This window comes from Symphalangus syndactylus, chromosome 12 (genome assembly GCF_028878055.3).
Source record: "Symphalangus syndactylus isolate Jambi chromosome 12, NHGRI_mSymSyn1-v2.1_pri, whole genome shotgun sequence".
Taxonomy (NCBI): domain Eukaryota; kingdom Metazoa; phylum Chordata; class Mammalia; order Primates; family Hylobatidae; genus Symphalangus; species Symphalangus syndactylus.
This window is the reverse complement of record NC_072441.2, coordinates 60,475,215-60,491,263: the sequence shown is the minus strand read 5'-3', so window position 1 is coordinate 60,491,263 and position 16,049 is coordinate 60,475,215. Positions and strand designations below refer to the sequence as shown.

The following is a 16,049-nucleotide window of genomic DNA, read 5'->3' as shown; positions in this document are numbered from 1 at the left end:
CTTTAATACAAAAAAAGTGTTTTCAATGAATTGTATTGCTTTTCCACGGTGAAATGCCTTATCTTTCTGAGAGACTGCACTTCTAGCTAATGCAGGCTCCTAAACAATACTTGCATGACCATTTGTCTGAAACATTGTATTAAATATTTTATCTGGAATAAGAGAACCTAAGAATTCTGAAATTCAATAATTTGATGATTAGCAGGACACTCTTACTTTTCAAACTCCTTTTACATATATCAGATCAATATCTCCAATGGAGTATTCCAGGAATCTCTAGCCCTGTGAGAAGTACCATGAAAAGATTTCTTTTGTCAAACAGATATATAAGAAATGCTACTAGTATGATATATTCCCTTCTAGGAAAGTGACAGTTTATCTAGAGTTTTCTCCAGTTTATTTCATCATGCAACACTGTCTCATAGTGTTTAATGCTCATGTTAGGAGCCTTAAAAGAGTTAGTAGGTGTGAAATACTGAGAATAGCGTCTCACATGTGGGAAGTGCTATGTGTTTTGCTCCTGCTATTACTACTGCTGCTCCTGCTACCACTTCCAATACTGGTACCCAGTGTGAAGTGTTACATTAGCCTCATTTGATAATTTTAAGTATATTTATAAAGTCCTCCTTTTCCCTGATAACTTTGGTTTCCTACTTCTATTTCCTGGGGCTTGGCTCCGCTCTTCCAGTATACACACTATTCTATGGACTAAGTTAGTTATAACATATTGCTGACATTTTTATATTCTTCTCTCTTGGTATGTCTGTGGTGTCCACATAATTTATAGTTCTTGGGCAACTGATCGACTGCAATTGCACATCTTCATTAGTAAGTGATGCTGGGCTTCCCTTTTTTATTTAGTTACTTCAGGATCTTTACCAGCTACTCTAAGGCATTTTTATTCTGAGCCTGATGGCTTTAAAAGTTAGCAACCAGTATCCAGGATCCCTTCAAAATATGGCTTACAGGTGTAAATTCTACAGATTCAGATAACCTCATTCAGTGCTATCTTTTAAATGTTTCAAGGCTCAGAGCAGTACTTATGATCTTAGAATTTCTCATTTTTTATACTGTTCATTAATACTTCTATAGTGTCTCATATAACCTCATGTTCTAAATTGAAAACTGGTCTTGGCCAGGCACAGTGGCTCATGCCTGTAATCCCCAGCACTTTGAGAGGCTGAAGCAGGTGGATCATTTGACGTTAGGAGTTTGAAACCTGCCTGGCCAACATGGTGAAACCCCGTCTTTACTAAGAATACAAAAGTTAGCCCGGTGTGGTGGCATGCGTCTGTAATCCCAGCTACTCGGGAGGCTGAGGCAGAAGAATTGCTTGAACCCAGGAGGCGGAGGTTGCAGTGAGCCAAGATGGCACCACTGCACTCCAGCCTGGGCAACAGAGGGAGACTCAATATCAAAAATAACTACATACATAGATACATACACATACATACATACATACATACATACATACATAACTGGTCTCAATGCAGTTAATTTACCACAGTGCTTTCATATAGCAGCCCTGATCCAAGAATTTGGTTTTACTAGTCTCTTGCTTGAAAAACAAACAGAAATTCATCTAAATTGGGAGAAATTCCCATTTTTTCTTCCTAAAAATTTAACCAGGCTCCTAGTTATGAGGATCAATGCTGATATCTCTTTTTTCCTGATATATGACTGATATTTGACTTCCCCTGCTGAATCCCAAATCTGCATAGGGTAGCAGGTTTTAACTCTGCAACTCTCTTGCTCTTAGTAGCACTAATAAACTGACTACATATTCGGCTAGGGTTTCCTTTCATTAAGTCATACTTTCATTCATTGCTTCGTGCATTCAACATTTGTTGAGCCTCTGCTTGCATTAAATACTATATCTTACACACGTCTCAAGTGTTATATACAATGCAGCTTAACATCTGAGCAATAGGTAGGAATGCCAGAGAAACTCTTCTTGTATCTAGGCACTTCAAACTTACCATCCCCATTAGCCCTAATACAGGTTTTTTTAAACATTCTGTAACATTCCTGAGAAGTCATCATCAGGCTTTGCTTGAACACTCAAGGGACTTTATGTTCAATACCACACAAAACACCCTATTTTCTGAACAAAATTAAGTTTTTTTTTCTTTTATTGATCTAGAAATTTGATGTACTATAGCTATTTACTATGATTAGTTCAAAATAAATATATATTCTTACTAGCAATATAACCCCAAATATACTGTAAAAATAATGTATTGTATATTCAAAATAAATATACTATATACTCTCCCTCTCATGATAACTTTTCACCTGGTATGTTCTTTCCCCTTTCCCATGCTTCCTTCCTACCTCTTCATTCCTTGCTTTTCTTTTCTTTTTTAAAATAATTAATCAATTCCTCATCATGTAAGTGGTTGTCAATTTCTCACCATCCTCACCACCCTCTGATAGATGCACTCCAGTTTGTCAGACTGGGCACAAAAATTTCAATATTGCCTGACTCATTGGCTCAGATTTTTCTTTTTTCAAAACTCATTCTTCCACAGTTAATTTCCACCCTTCCCTTTCTACAATTCTACATAATTTGAATCGAATCCAAGCACTTCTTTCCTCATTTATTCTTTAGTTGTTGCATCCTCACCATTAACCTCCTCCATAGTTCCCCATATTCATTCATTCGTTCATTATTCATTAATGCATTCATTCAACAGATCTTAATTGACAGCCTACTTCAGGGCAAGTACTGTTAAATTACAGCAGTGAATAGCGTAGGTAAAATTCCCTACTCTTATGGAGATTCCACTTGCTAGTAGGGAAGGTAGCCAATGGATTTAGAAAAATAATTAAATGTATTATGTTAGATGTTACTGAGTGCTCTGGGGAAAAAAAACCATACCAAGGGAGTGGTACTCATGAGTGCTGAGGGATGGCTTACAATTTTTAACTGGGCTGGTTGGGTGATGAAAAACAAAACTATAGTCTCATTTTCCCTCTTTCTGGTAGCATAGCAGAAAGCTGGTTCATCACTTCTGAGTTAGTTCAGTGGTAGAGCAGGCTGACACCAGCCACTGGCTCTAGAAGCTCCCCTTTCTAACAGGCCACTTGTGTGACCAGGGAGCTTCTGTTATTATAAGCTTGCATAAATATCCTGTCAATACATAGAGCAGGATGCTGAAACTGTAACCACAGTGCGTGCAGAGCACTTGTGCGTCACCTCAGCAGTAGGACAATGGGAGTTTGGGAGATTGTATGCACTCTACCTACTTCTCTGATTGTGTTTTGTTCCCACAATAAGCTCTGTTTCTGTCAGCATCACATGGCACTAGTGGTGTGGATCCATGATAATTTTATAGGACATCACGGCAGGTTTCATTGTGAAGGTTGCATTTGAGTCAAGTCTCAAGGAGGTGAAAGAGAGAACTGCCAGTGCTAAGGGAGGGGTATGTCTGACTGGGCAATGTGGCCAGAGCAGAAGGACCAAGAGGAAGAGTAGCTGGAGGTGAGGTTCAAGGGGTAAGTGAGGCCAGATCACTTAAGGCCCTAGAGGACTTACAGCTTTTACCCTTGAAGAAACAGGAAACCATTGGAGGGATGTAGGCAAAGGAGAAACATGGTCTGCCTTTAAAGTTTTAATAGGATTATTCTAGTTTCTGTATTGTAAAAAAGACCATGAAAAAGAGATGACAAGGTAGGCACAGGAAGACCAGTTAGGCCCATACAGCAATCAAGGTAAGATGATAGTGGCCTGGAACAGCACGTAGCCATATAGGTGACTATATTTATATTTTGCGGGTGATCCGAAAGGATATTATGACACATCAGATGTGATGTATAATACTACGAGAAGACCTAAGAATAATTCTAAGGTTTTTGCCCTGAGCAACTGGGAGTTTGGAAGGTTTTTGTTTTGTATTGAGGGCTCCAATAGAGCCTAAAGTCTAATCATAGCATTCTCAATCCAAAATGAATCATTTCCATCCATATCTCTACATAATTTCTGTCTGTGTCTATCTCTTCACTAATTTCTAAGCTCCTTTGATGTCAGAGGCTGTACCTATTCATTATATCTCCTATGATATCTTAGCAGTCTTTGGCACATTAGCAATAATAAATAAAAATAGTAAATGTCTGCCAAATATTTTTAAAATATAGATTTAGAATTAACATCTTGATAAACCGTATGCATATAAATACTGAAATCCCTAGGCAGTTTTCCATAGCAATAAGAAAGACCTTATACTTACTTTGTTTTCTTGTTAACGGCTTTATATGTTTATACTCTGTAGCACTGAATACTAAGTAGTAGTTTATTTTTTACAATAATCCTAAATATAAGTTTTCCTCGCTACAGCTTTGGATTTTGGGTTAACAGAAATTTGTCTACTTACCAGATGTCAGCATTCAATTAAATGAAATTAATCTAAATTATTCCTAGTTTTTTTTCAGTGACAATATATAAAATATACAATAAGCACTAAACAATAGGGTTTCAGGTCATTTTGTTTGGGAGACATTGGGGAGCAGATAGTTGATACTCTGTCTATGAATTTTGCAGGGCATCTAAAACGATATGCCTGAGTTCTAAAATAAAACCAGGGTAAGGATCACAAATTTAAATTAAGCATTCATTAAATTCTCAGCATGTTCTCTGGTGTTAGGCCATCTGTAGACAATCTTGGCAAAAAGAATCTCCTAGACTGCTCATCAAAGCATCCCACTTAGGAGTACAGTCTTTCAGGAAAACATCTAGGGCCACTGCTGTGCAGCAAACGCAAGTGATCAGTGTTGACAGTACCATTGGCCCAATCTTCTCATATTCTTACTAACAACTTTTCGTTACCTAAGTGAGTGAGAACACATGTGCTTGTTACAACTAAAAACTGAGTGTTAATGAATGTCTATCCCAGAGAATACTTAGCAAATAACTTAGGGTAATGTTCTCTGATACATGTAAAGAATAATTGTTAGTTCAAAAATACTTAGGATTTGATTACTAGTACCCGAAGAAAGAGTGTCGATTAGGTTGGTTTCCAATGTGTAAAAATTTCAAATATTACTGAAAGCTGAGTAAATTTTCATCTGCTCATGAACATTAATAGCACGATCAAGGCAGAACATAATACTTTAAAGCAATCCTTAGCCTTGACAACAAGAGTATAGGCATCAAATATCCAGTCACTAGTACTTTTTTATCCTACCATAAACACTGTGTTCTTTCTCTTTTTAATTGACATTCTTCTGTGTTTTGTGGCTTTATCTTCTCAGTCAGGTCTCAGAACTGAATAATAACCACTAATGATTTGCCAGTCAGTTATTATGGCTATGCTGATAACTTCTATTCCCAGTTTATTTATTTAACAGATAACTTCTATTTATATTAGGTAATGTTAGTACTTCAGGTTTTGCTTAACTTGGAAAACTTGATAAGTAATGTTTGACTGTGCTCTTAATAGTTCTAATTGGAAACATTAAGTCACTGAATTATGAGCCACTGAGTCATTTGCTAATAATGCCCCATGAATGTTAGCTCAATGGAGATCCAGGCGTCATACACATGCAGAATAACCAAATACCTACCTAAGTGTGATGGTCTCTCTAAGCAAGGTGTCCTCCCTTGTCTATGCTAATGTGGAGTTGAAAGTGTTTGTAAAAGAGGGACAGTTAGGCCCTTAAACGAAGCATCCAGTTTGCAAATGATTACCTATTGAAAAAGGTCGCAGTATTGGTGTAATATTATCTAAGTGGATGCTAATATGCATAAAAGAGTTCTCTTTCAAGAAGCTTCCAGAATAACATGATACAGGTAGGTTATCTTTAATGTTAGGCAGTGAATGACAAGTCCAGGAGATGATAACCACCTCAAGGTTCCCATTTAAATGTCACTGTTACTGGGCTCTTTTTAATTCTATTCCAGGACATGCACCTACCAATAATTTTTACTTTAGAAGTTTCTTGGTGTGATAGGAGGAGATTGATGATGAAACCATGCATCTGTATATATGGAAACACGTGGATATATTATCAGTATGGATGGAAATATATTTTCCAGGTTAAATCATTCTAAAAATATTTTTATCAAATACCTTATTCTGATATTGCTTACATCTGGGTTTAAATCCATACTTTCCTGGAGAAACATGTTATCTTTTACTCTTGTCTCAGTAGGTGCCAGGCATTCGAATGCTGTTTTTCCAGCTCAAAGGAATTAAGGACCCAAAGGCAGTTACCATTGTTATATAGGAAGAGTGGCAACAATAAGTCACACTACAGTGTGTAGAAAAGTAGAAAGCATCCCTACCAATCCTTAAAATGTTTGGCTGAGAGCTATACACTGGGTGGCAGGAGAAACTGATTAACCTTTTACTCCTAAGAAGATTCCTCAGGCATAGAGTATGGTTAATGCTGTGAGACATACAGTATTTAATAGGTGTTCAGCATCTCAGGAAAAAAAGTAGTTATTGTAGGAATATCACTGATAGATTGTGGCTCTCAGGAAGCCTGGGGAATAGAACCCGAACATATTTTGCTTTCTTTCCTTTGTGTTTTGCTGGCCTTTGTTGGAAGTCTTATGGAGCAGTTTAAGTGAGCAGAAGATGAGCTAAAGGAATGGAAGGAGGAGACATAAGGAACTTGCAAAATTAAATACCCTGCCGAGATACTTGTCCATTCAGCAGCTTCAGTTGCTTAGCACTGGACCTGATCCTGTGGAGGATGCAGAAGCAATATAAGAACTGGCCCCTGCCCTCCAGAATCGCCGTGTAATTGGGGATACAACACAGAACGTACAGTAATTAAATATCAGAGCCATGAAGTGCCATGATGCAAATGCCTACCAGAGGGCTAGGAAAGGTCAAAGAAGGGGCCAGAGTGTTGTCTGGATTGTCAGGGAAGGCTCCTGGGAGGGATCTGGGCTGGACTTGAGACAGGGAAGTTAAGGTCAGCAGAGGCCAGGGAAGGAGCAGCATTGCAGAATGAGCAGATACTTGGAGTTGGAAATGTAGCTGAGGGCCTCAGGAGGTAGTAGGAAGCTGGTCTGGGTAAAGAGAACACATGTGGAAATGTATGCAGATTTCATTAGAGAAGCAAGAGTGGCCAGATTATGAATTGTCATGGAATTCAGGCCAAGGGTTTGGATTTCATAATTTAGCAAATAGCATGATGGACTCTACATCAAAGGTGAGTTGCTGTGAGGCAGTATTTAGAATGGAAGAGAAAGAAAGCCAGAAGCAAGAAGACCATTTGGCTGGCAGTTTTCTGAGGGTAGGAATGATATAGATACCTGAATTGGGATGGTGCAGCTGAGAATTACTGAAAGATTAACTTCATATTGCAGAGGAAGAAAGCACTTTACTTAGAAAGGGGACAAGGAGGGCTGAACGGTGTGCTAACTTTGCAAGGGTAGTTCACAGAGAGAACAGGAGAGTTCTTGCAGGGGGGAGACATGGGAGTTTGAGCTAGATTACAGGGAAGAAGATGAGGAATTTGGTTTCAGACACATTAAATCAGACATAAAACCTAGTCTTCGTAGCAGTGTCATGAAAACATTTGAAGCCATAGACTGAAATTCAGGTGAGAAGCCAAACCATATCCAAGAATCTCCCACATTCATCAGAGAAAAAAATTAGTCTAAGTGAAGACAGCAGCGAGGCCAAAGCCTAACTGTGAGGGCTAACTACGGTTTGGATGGAATTATAATGTTTTAGATAAGATTTAAGAGGATTCTAATTCTAGCTACTTGATAGGAATGCAAATGATGATAAGGCTTTTAGAGTTAGATAAGAGACAGGGCTAGCACCCTGATATTCTGTAATTGAAAGAGTTTCAAGTCCTTTGGTGAAGCATTACCCATATTCCTTCAGGAATAGTCGATATTTTAAGATTACAGATAGGTTATCTTATTTATCTACCTATTGTTGAAATTATTTAATTTGCATTTAACTGTGTTTTCACTGGCTTATCATTTCTCTCTTCTAGAGCTAACTTATCTCTTGTTATATTCCAGACTCTTGGTGTAAATTACCTTCACTGAAAATTTTGGAGAAATATAGTGTTTTATTTCTTTATGGATAAAATAGTCCCAGAGAGAGGGACACAAGGATGGACACTTAGAAAATATTCCCAGATACTCGGGAGGCTGAGGCAGGAGAATGGCGTGAACCCAGGAGGTGGAGCTTGCAGTGAGCCGAGATCGCGTAACTGCACTCCAAACTGGGCGACAAAGCGAAACTCCATCTCAAAAAAAAAAAAAAAAAAAGAAAACAGTCCAAGGACAGAATTCTAATGCCTGACAGAAGTAATGTTTAGAATGAGGGCTTCTAACTGAATTTTCACAGACATAGGATAGGAATCTCAGCACCAGATTTTCTGCCAATAATAGAGTTAGATGGATGTCATTTGCTCATTAAAATGGAGGTGGCATCCTATCCTCTAACAGTATATCATGATCTCAAGAAAATGAAAATGTACCATTTCTACTGCACGGCTGAAAATGATTTGGGCTGATTATAAACATTAGTTGTAATGGCATGTATCAGTATACTTAAAAATAAAAAATGTACTGCAGAATGTGCAATGGAATAGAAAAGGACTTTGATTATCAACAAGAGTATACTTCATGGTAGGTGAAAAGTAAACATTTTTCATGAATGAGGCCATTCATGAGAAAAGTCTGTCATGAATGCATCAGTGTGTATATGAGGGCTCCAAGGCCGTCGATTCTAAGAATAACTAAACTCCCTCCAATTCTCTTGGCCAGTCTGCTTGGGTGGTGTCTGGGAATCTCCTTAATAAGTCACTGCTATCCACAGATATTCCTAGGACCCTTTCATGACAAGAATATTAACTTTGGAAGAATTCTGTGGCTGGCAAGTCAAGCAGTTACCTGAACAGAGGCAGAATATATTGGAAGATGATGTGAACTCATTTCCCAGTTGTCTTAGCTCACTTTTACCTCATCCTTGGCTGTAGAAAACTTTTTGTCACAGTTCAGATTAGGCCATGGTACAAGTAGCAGCAACCCAAACACCTTAAATAGGCTTCAAGAAGATAGTTATTTCTCTTTCCTAAAAAATCCTGGAAATACTCCAAGGCTGGGGGGCAGGGCTGGTCATCTCTGTTCCAGGAAATCTTTAGCGATCCAGGTTCCTTCAGGCTCATGCTCCACCATCCTGAAGGGGAGGCTTTCCTCCTCATGAACCAAGATAGTAGCTTTCACATTCCAGACAGCAGGATAGAATGAAGAGCCAAAAAGAAAGGCAAAGCGTGTGTCCACTGTATTGTTAGGAAAGGTCCCAGAAGCTGTCTCATGACACTTTTGTTTATATTCCATTGGCCAGAACTTGGTTGTATGGCTATACTGAACTGCAAGGGAGGCTGAGAAATGTAGCCTTCTCTCTAGGCAAACATAGCCCAATGCATAATCTAAGACAGGAAAGAAGGGGAGAATAAATACTGGGAGAAAGTATACAACCACACCTTCCTTTTCCATTGCAGTGGCACCATGGTATCAGCAGGTCAAGTTATATAGCTGCCTGCGGAGGTGCCTGAAGCAGAGTGGCAGTTGCAGAGTAGTGCAGCAGTCGCTAGGAGCAGGTACCCTGGAGTCACATCACTTAGGTTTGATTCCAGATTTTTCCCATATGTAAAGGGGAAATAATATTAGTACCTTCCTCTTAGAGTTGTGACGATTAAGTGAAATACTGAGTATGGCATTTTCAGCATGGTATCTAAGACTTCAAAACCATTTGATAAATGTGATTAGCTCTTATATTAAAAGTAAAATGAAAAGTTTTAGAGCATCCATAGACATGTTACTTTTCTGTACATCTCTACAATGTGGAGGATATATTTACTTTTTTGCAGCTATAACAAGAGTCAGAGTGGTTTTCATTTCTGATTGCACTTTTCTCCTTTTGAAAATAAGCTGGCATGTGCATGCTTGGTTGGGAGGATGGAGGTGGTTTCTAACAAATTGTATGAATGATTTTCTTGAATTTTCCATGGGTTCTGCATGTTTCATTGATACCATCTTACAGGCTTTTCTTTATAATAGTTTTGATGTGAAGGATTACTTTACAGTAAGCATCTACAGGATACCCCTTTCCACTGATGTAACGAAGTGGGAATTGGGCACCACATCAAAAGGATGAGGCCATTGTTGGCCATCCTTGGATGGATGGGGTTCAAAGATGGCAGTGTGGAGTGGGTATTCTCTGTGTTTGCCTATAAAAGGATGGACACCTCTGAATTGCAAAATACTATTGTCTATCAAAATGTAAAAGTTTGGCTTGTTCTTCATTTAGAGAAAGAAGTGGGTGAAAATGGTTGTGTTGAGATATTTTTGCCAATACCTAAATGCTCTTTTGCTTCTCTCTTTTTTTTTCTTTCTCGAAGCCCCCTCTTTGTTCTGTGGCTTTTCTTTTGTAACTCCTCCAGACTACAGCTTTGTTCCCCCTTCTTCCACTCCTTTCTGGTCAGGTACTGCTTTACTACTTTTATTTGTCTCTTCAACTTGCTTCTGCTTGCAAATAAAATATTTGAGTTCCATGTATGGCTTCTCATATGGATACATCTCCTCAAAGACAATCCCTCGAGTTCCATTACCACCATGCAGTTTACTCTTCTCTGTCATAAGGTCACCGTTCATCATCATGGCATTTCACTCCTCTGGTGTTTGTGTGTGTGCTCATGCCATGAGACATTCTATAATTTATCTGTTGGGGAGAGTTTGCAGAGGGATGGGGCTGAAAGTATAAAGGGGGATGAAAATCTATAAAATCATTATTTTTCTTGAAGACCAGAAAGTTTAGTTGGAAAAAGCCAATGTTTATGTATTTTCATGAAGAAAATAAATAGAAATAAAATCCCAACTTTGTTTTCAAATATAAAAGTAAAATTCAGTACACATTACTTGAAAAGATGATTGGCGCCCATGAATTCTGCAGTTCTTCAGTTTGTGCGTGGGCATTTTGGTCTTGATTTCTGTCATTACCCAGAGAGTTTAATGGCTATTTACATGACATTTAGGGTATACATTAGATAAAGTCTGTTTTCTGACAGATTTTTAAAAATTAACCTGCACATCCCAATAAAAATCATAGAATTTAGAACTAGAAAAACTTAGAAGTCATCTAGTACAAACATTTCATTTCATAGATGAGAAAAAATGTGGCCTCGAGGGGTTAGGAGACCTATGCAAGGTCACCACACAGTTAAGTTGATGATTGGGTTTTTCCATCACAGGGGTGTTTTTATGTGCAGCAACTCTAACAGTAGTGGCCCAGTAATGGGACAGTTTTCAGTGAGAAAGCTATTAAAGTGGTTTGTGTCCTGAACAGTAAAATAAAATGGCCTATTTTTACTCCCTTTACAGTTCTGAAATCTACAGTATTGCCATTCATTTATCTCATGATGGACACCTGGAGTCTAAAAAAATTTCTGTCATTACAAAGCCATGAATAATAGGTCAGAGATCCCTGTGGCCAAGTGGGCAGGCTCTTCCAGGATAACACGGGTCATAACTTCTGCTGCCTGAGCCCTAGGAACTGTTAAAAATACAGATGGTTGGTGTTTCCCATTTGTCTCTTTTTCTTACACTTAAGTTCCTTTACCATTTAAGATTTATAAAGTTTCACCAACCTCCGATGAGTGATTCTCAGAATCACTGAACATATAATTGAAAACACTTTATAACCCCAAAGAGCAACAGGTAGAGAAGTTAATATAAAATGTGCTATGAAACACTAGAGACTAACAAACATGAACCACTGGAATGGAGTTTTCTTTTCAGAACAAGGCCAGCAGGGCCAGGGAGAAAGTTAGCTCCTCTCCTGCCATCAAATATTAAAAACACACACACACACACACAGAGAGAGAGAGAGAGAGAGAGAGAGAAACTCAACTCTGAACACAGGAGATTAATACCCTGACATCTTATTTTTGATTAGATACGTCAGTAAAGTTTTTCTGTAAGGCAGTATTTGTTTCAAAGAAAGAAAATATAGATGGTATTTGTGTGTTCCTTTTGTGAGACCTGATTCACACCTCTTCGCATAGGTGAATTATATAGAAAACAATAACTAAATGTATCCCCAAATAGTTTTAACATAGAAAGCCTTGTTAGGGAAGAAAGTGCCACTTAACCAGAAGTGATAACATAGATTTGACAGGAGACTTACATCAGAGCAAAATATTTCATTGTTTTGAGTGTTAGTTAAAGCAGTTACTGGATAAAAACGTAAAGCTTTACCCTGGAGTTGCTGGTTAGATTACTGGGCCATCAATAGGAAGTTTATGATGAAATTATGTTAGAATCTATCTCCTTAGATACTTAGATATTAACGAGTTTTTTTAATTTGTTTTTTTTGTTTTGTTTTGTTTCATTTTTATAAAAACCAGTCCTTACTTTGAATGGAAAAACAGGACAATGGTTCTTTAAACTTATGAAGCGAATTTGCCTGCACCTGATTGAATTGAAACAGCAATTCTGCTGCTTTCAAGCTCCTCTGCCATTATCGCTGGTCTGTAATGAAATCACGACTGTGCATTTGATAGCATCAATAACATTCATCTGATTAGGTTGTTATGATTGTTAACGAACTGCAAACCTACTCTCACTCCTTGTCATTTCTTGACAGTGTTAAGTCCAAAAGCGCTGGGCATTGCCATCGCTCGGTATGACTTCTGTGCAAGAGATATGAGAGAGTTGTCCTTGTTGAAGGGAGATGTGGTGAAGATTTACACAAAGATGAGTGCAAATGGCTGGTGGAGAGGAGAAGTAAACGGCAGGGTAAGTTGGCCCTCTCGATGTGCTGGTGCACGTGAATGAAGGGAACTGAGCAGTTGTTTGCACCCATTGTGGCACCAGGGAGAAGCCTCTAGACTGTATTACAGCTTTCAGCCCACAGGCCTCTGCCCTCTGGAAACTGGTACAGTATTTTGCTGATACCAGGGACTCGCTGAAAATATTTGAAATGAATGTGACAGTGACATAAATAAAATTCACCTGGGACTGGGACAGCTTGCTGCTTGGAAAAGAGTCGAGGAGCATTTCAGTTCTTTTTAGACCCTGAGCCATAGAGCTAAACTTTATGTGTATTGCAAAATATCTATAAGAACTGCTGATGTAAATTGGAAAGAATGGGACATGGTACCTCTGTCTTTTCATCCTGTTCTACAGCAGAAATAGGAATCATTATGCAGCAGAGCCCCCCACCCCGTATTATACTTAATTTACATATTTATTTGTGTGCTAGTGGATTAGAACACTGTTTATTGTATTCCTCCATTTCGATCATTTACTCAATTAGGCTTCTAAGAGCAGTTAAACCAATCTTCTCACCTACAGTGGGTATAAAACCCCAGTTTAATTGGGGTGTTATGAAAACAAAATGCTCTGTAGAATCCTTTGATGTGTCAGATACAAAGTCATGTTGCTATGTTGGTTGCTTTTCTTTTTTAGGTGGGCTGGTTTCCATCCACGTACGTGGAAGAGGATGAATAAATTCAAATCCAGCATTGCACCCTGCACCAAAAGTTTCAGAGAAGGGATAAATAGAAGCCTGCACAGCATCGTGAATTAACTGAAGTGTTTAAAAAGCTGCATTTCTGGCTATTCAACATCCTCCCTCCTTAGCCCCTCCTAAGTCTTAATGCTGAGATTTCTAAAGATGCTGGTACTGACAGATTAATGGCTTGCCTAGAGCTGTGCAAGAAACAGCCTGCCAGTCTGTCATTGTCAGGGACCAGGGCAAAACCAAGAGCTGTTCTTCCCAGAAGAGCCCTGCAAACACATTGGTTCATGCTTCCCTTTACTTCGTCTGGTCAGATACCATGAATGCCAGTCATCAGTAAATCTTAATACACTTTTGCTTTATTCTCACATGCCATTCACCAGATTATTTGATGGTACAAAGAAGCAGAAGTGTAATTTTCCTTTTCCCAGCATGAAGAAAAATTGGAGTTCTGCCATTTGAGCAGCTTACTGGAAAGATCCAGCCCTACTTGTCTTAAATTGTCCAACAAGGTGACTCATTGCCCGGCAAACACTTTTACCCTCAGATGTTACTCATGATATTATAAAATATGAGGCCAGTGCTCAGGTTTGCATCATAAGTGAGCTATCCCTGAAGGGTTCTAATTACTCATTTGGTGTCCTGATTATATTTGCAAACTTCTTTATAAAAGGTGAAACAAGCACATAAAAGAGAGGGTGTCTTCATATTAAACCTTCACAACCTTCATGATTTCATAGGATTATTTTGGAAATATAGTACTTGACTTTATGAAAGGATCTGGGCTAGGTATATTAGGGGTAGTTGCCAATAATCTGAATAAGGTGGCATTGTTTACAGAAACAGATCAAGGGCTATAATTTATGTCATTTTATAGCAGCAGTATCTATTAATACATGCCTTTTCCTCCCATCCACCTCCCCCCGACACACACACAAAGATGACCTGGGACATGACTTTTTTATTCCCACATTTTCTTGGAGCACAAACAACTTTGTTGAGGATTTTGGAAGGGAAGCACAACTGGGTCCTTTATTCATTTCTGGGACAGAAAGAGGGTCAGTGGACTTTTGTGGGCTTCCAGCTTCTCTCAGAGTCTCCCCCTCTGCAGCCCATCCTGGGAGTGTATTCACTGGAGGGAAGATGGGTCTTGCAGTACATTTGTTTTGCCCAGCCATCACTCTTTTTTATGAGGAGCCTAAATACATTCTTCCTGGGGTCCAGAGTCCCCATTCAAGGCAGTCAAGTTAAGACACTAACTTGGCCCTTTCCTGATGGAAATATTTCCTCCATAGCAGAAGTTGTGTTCTGACAAGATTCAGAGAGTGTTTCATGTTGGGAAAAAAAAGAAGCATTAACTTAGTAGAACTGAACCAGGAGCATTAAGTTCTGAAATTTTGAAGCATCTCTGAAATGAAGCAGGTGTAGCCTGCCCTCTCATCAATCTGTTTGGGTGCCAGAACTCAAGGTTCAGTGGACACATCCCCCTGTTAGAGACCCTCATGGGCTAGGACTTTTCATCTAGGATAGATTCAAGACCTTTACCTCAGAATTATGTAAACTGTGATTGTGTTTTAGAAAAATTATTATTTGCTAAAACCATTTAAGTCTTTGTATATGTGTAAATGATCACAAAAATGTATTTTATAAAATGTTCTGTACAGTAAAGTTACACCTCAAAGTGTACTCTTGGAATGGATTCTGCCTATAAAGTCTTATCTGCCACTCTGTCTCGGGAATGTTTTGTCTGTTGCCGTCAGCCGAACTTTGTTATGGAGGGAGCAGCCTCACACAAGCAGAAACACTCCTGTGGATGGTATTGTAGCATGTATTGTTTATTTTAGTCAATAGACCTTCTCCTTATAAATGGTGTTTAGTCTTCCTGTTGCATTTCATGGGCCTGGGGGTTTCCTAGCAGAGGATATTGGAGCCCCTTTTTGTGACATTACCAATTACATCTTTGTCTACGTTTAATACTTTGTATTGGAAAATTTAAATGCTGCGGATTTGTGTAGAGTTCTAATACCAAAGACAGAAGTAAATGTTTTCCATATACTTTGTCTTGCCTGTATGCAGCCCTTGTATAATATGGTGAATTAGAGTGGTATTTCACTTTGTATTATTTTGTAAATATGTCAATATAATAAATAGTGACTAAATTGATTTCTAAGAATTGGAGTCTTTTTATTGAACCCTGTATTAGTCAGGGTTCCCCTGAAAATGGATGGCACTGGATTGTCGGGCCTGTACCCGGCCATCGCCAGCAGTCCACAGTGAACAGAAGAAGTGTATGTGTCGGGGTCACCACCCCCCCCGTCCGCCAGCCCCATGGACGCTAGGCGTCTAGTAGGAGGGCCGCTGCGGTGAGCCTCGAAGGGCAGGGCTGGGCCCGGGCGGAGCCGCCGCAGGTGCAGATCTTGGTGGTAGTAGCAAATATTCAAACGGGAACTTCAAAGGCCGAAGTGGAGAAGGAGGGTTCCATGTGAACAGCAGTTGAACATGGGTCGGTCGGTCCTGAGAAATAAGGGAGCGCCATTCTGCATGGACAGGCGA

At 39.1% G+C, this 16,049-nt stretch overlaps 1 protein-coding gene across 3 annotated transcripts in view; it reads left to right on the top strand.

Annotated features, from left to right (window-relative positions):
• VAV3 (vav guanine nucleotide exchange factor 3) overlaps window positions 1–15,659 on the top strand; it is a 399,477-nt gene extending 383,818 nt beyond the window's left edge. For 2 of the 3 annotated variants that reach the window (XM_063624405.1, XM_063624406.1), the window contains 2 exons: window positions 12,621–12,772; window positions 13,445–15,659. In XM_063624405.1, the coding sequence (XP_063480475.1) occupies window positions 12,621–12,772; window positions 13,445–13,486 (194 nt within the window). In that variant the 3' untranslated portion in view covers window positions 13,487–15,659. Of the gene's footprint in view, window positions 1–10,377; window positions 10,462–12,620; window positions 12,773–13,444 lie in introns of all 3 variants that reach the window. The other variant, XM_063624404.1, reaches the window with a different exon arrangement.
• Window positions 15,660–16,049: the final 390 nt, after the last annotated feature.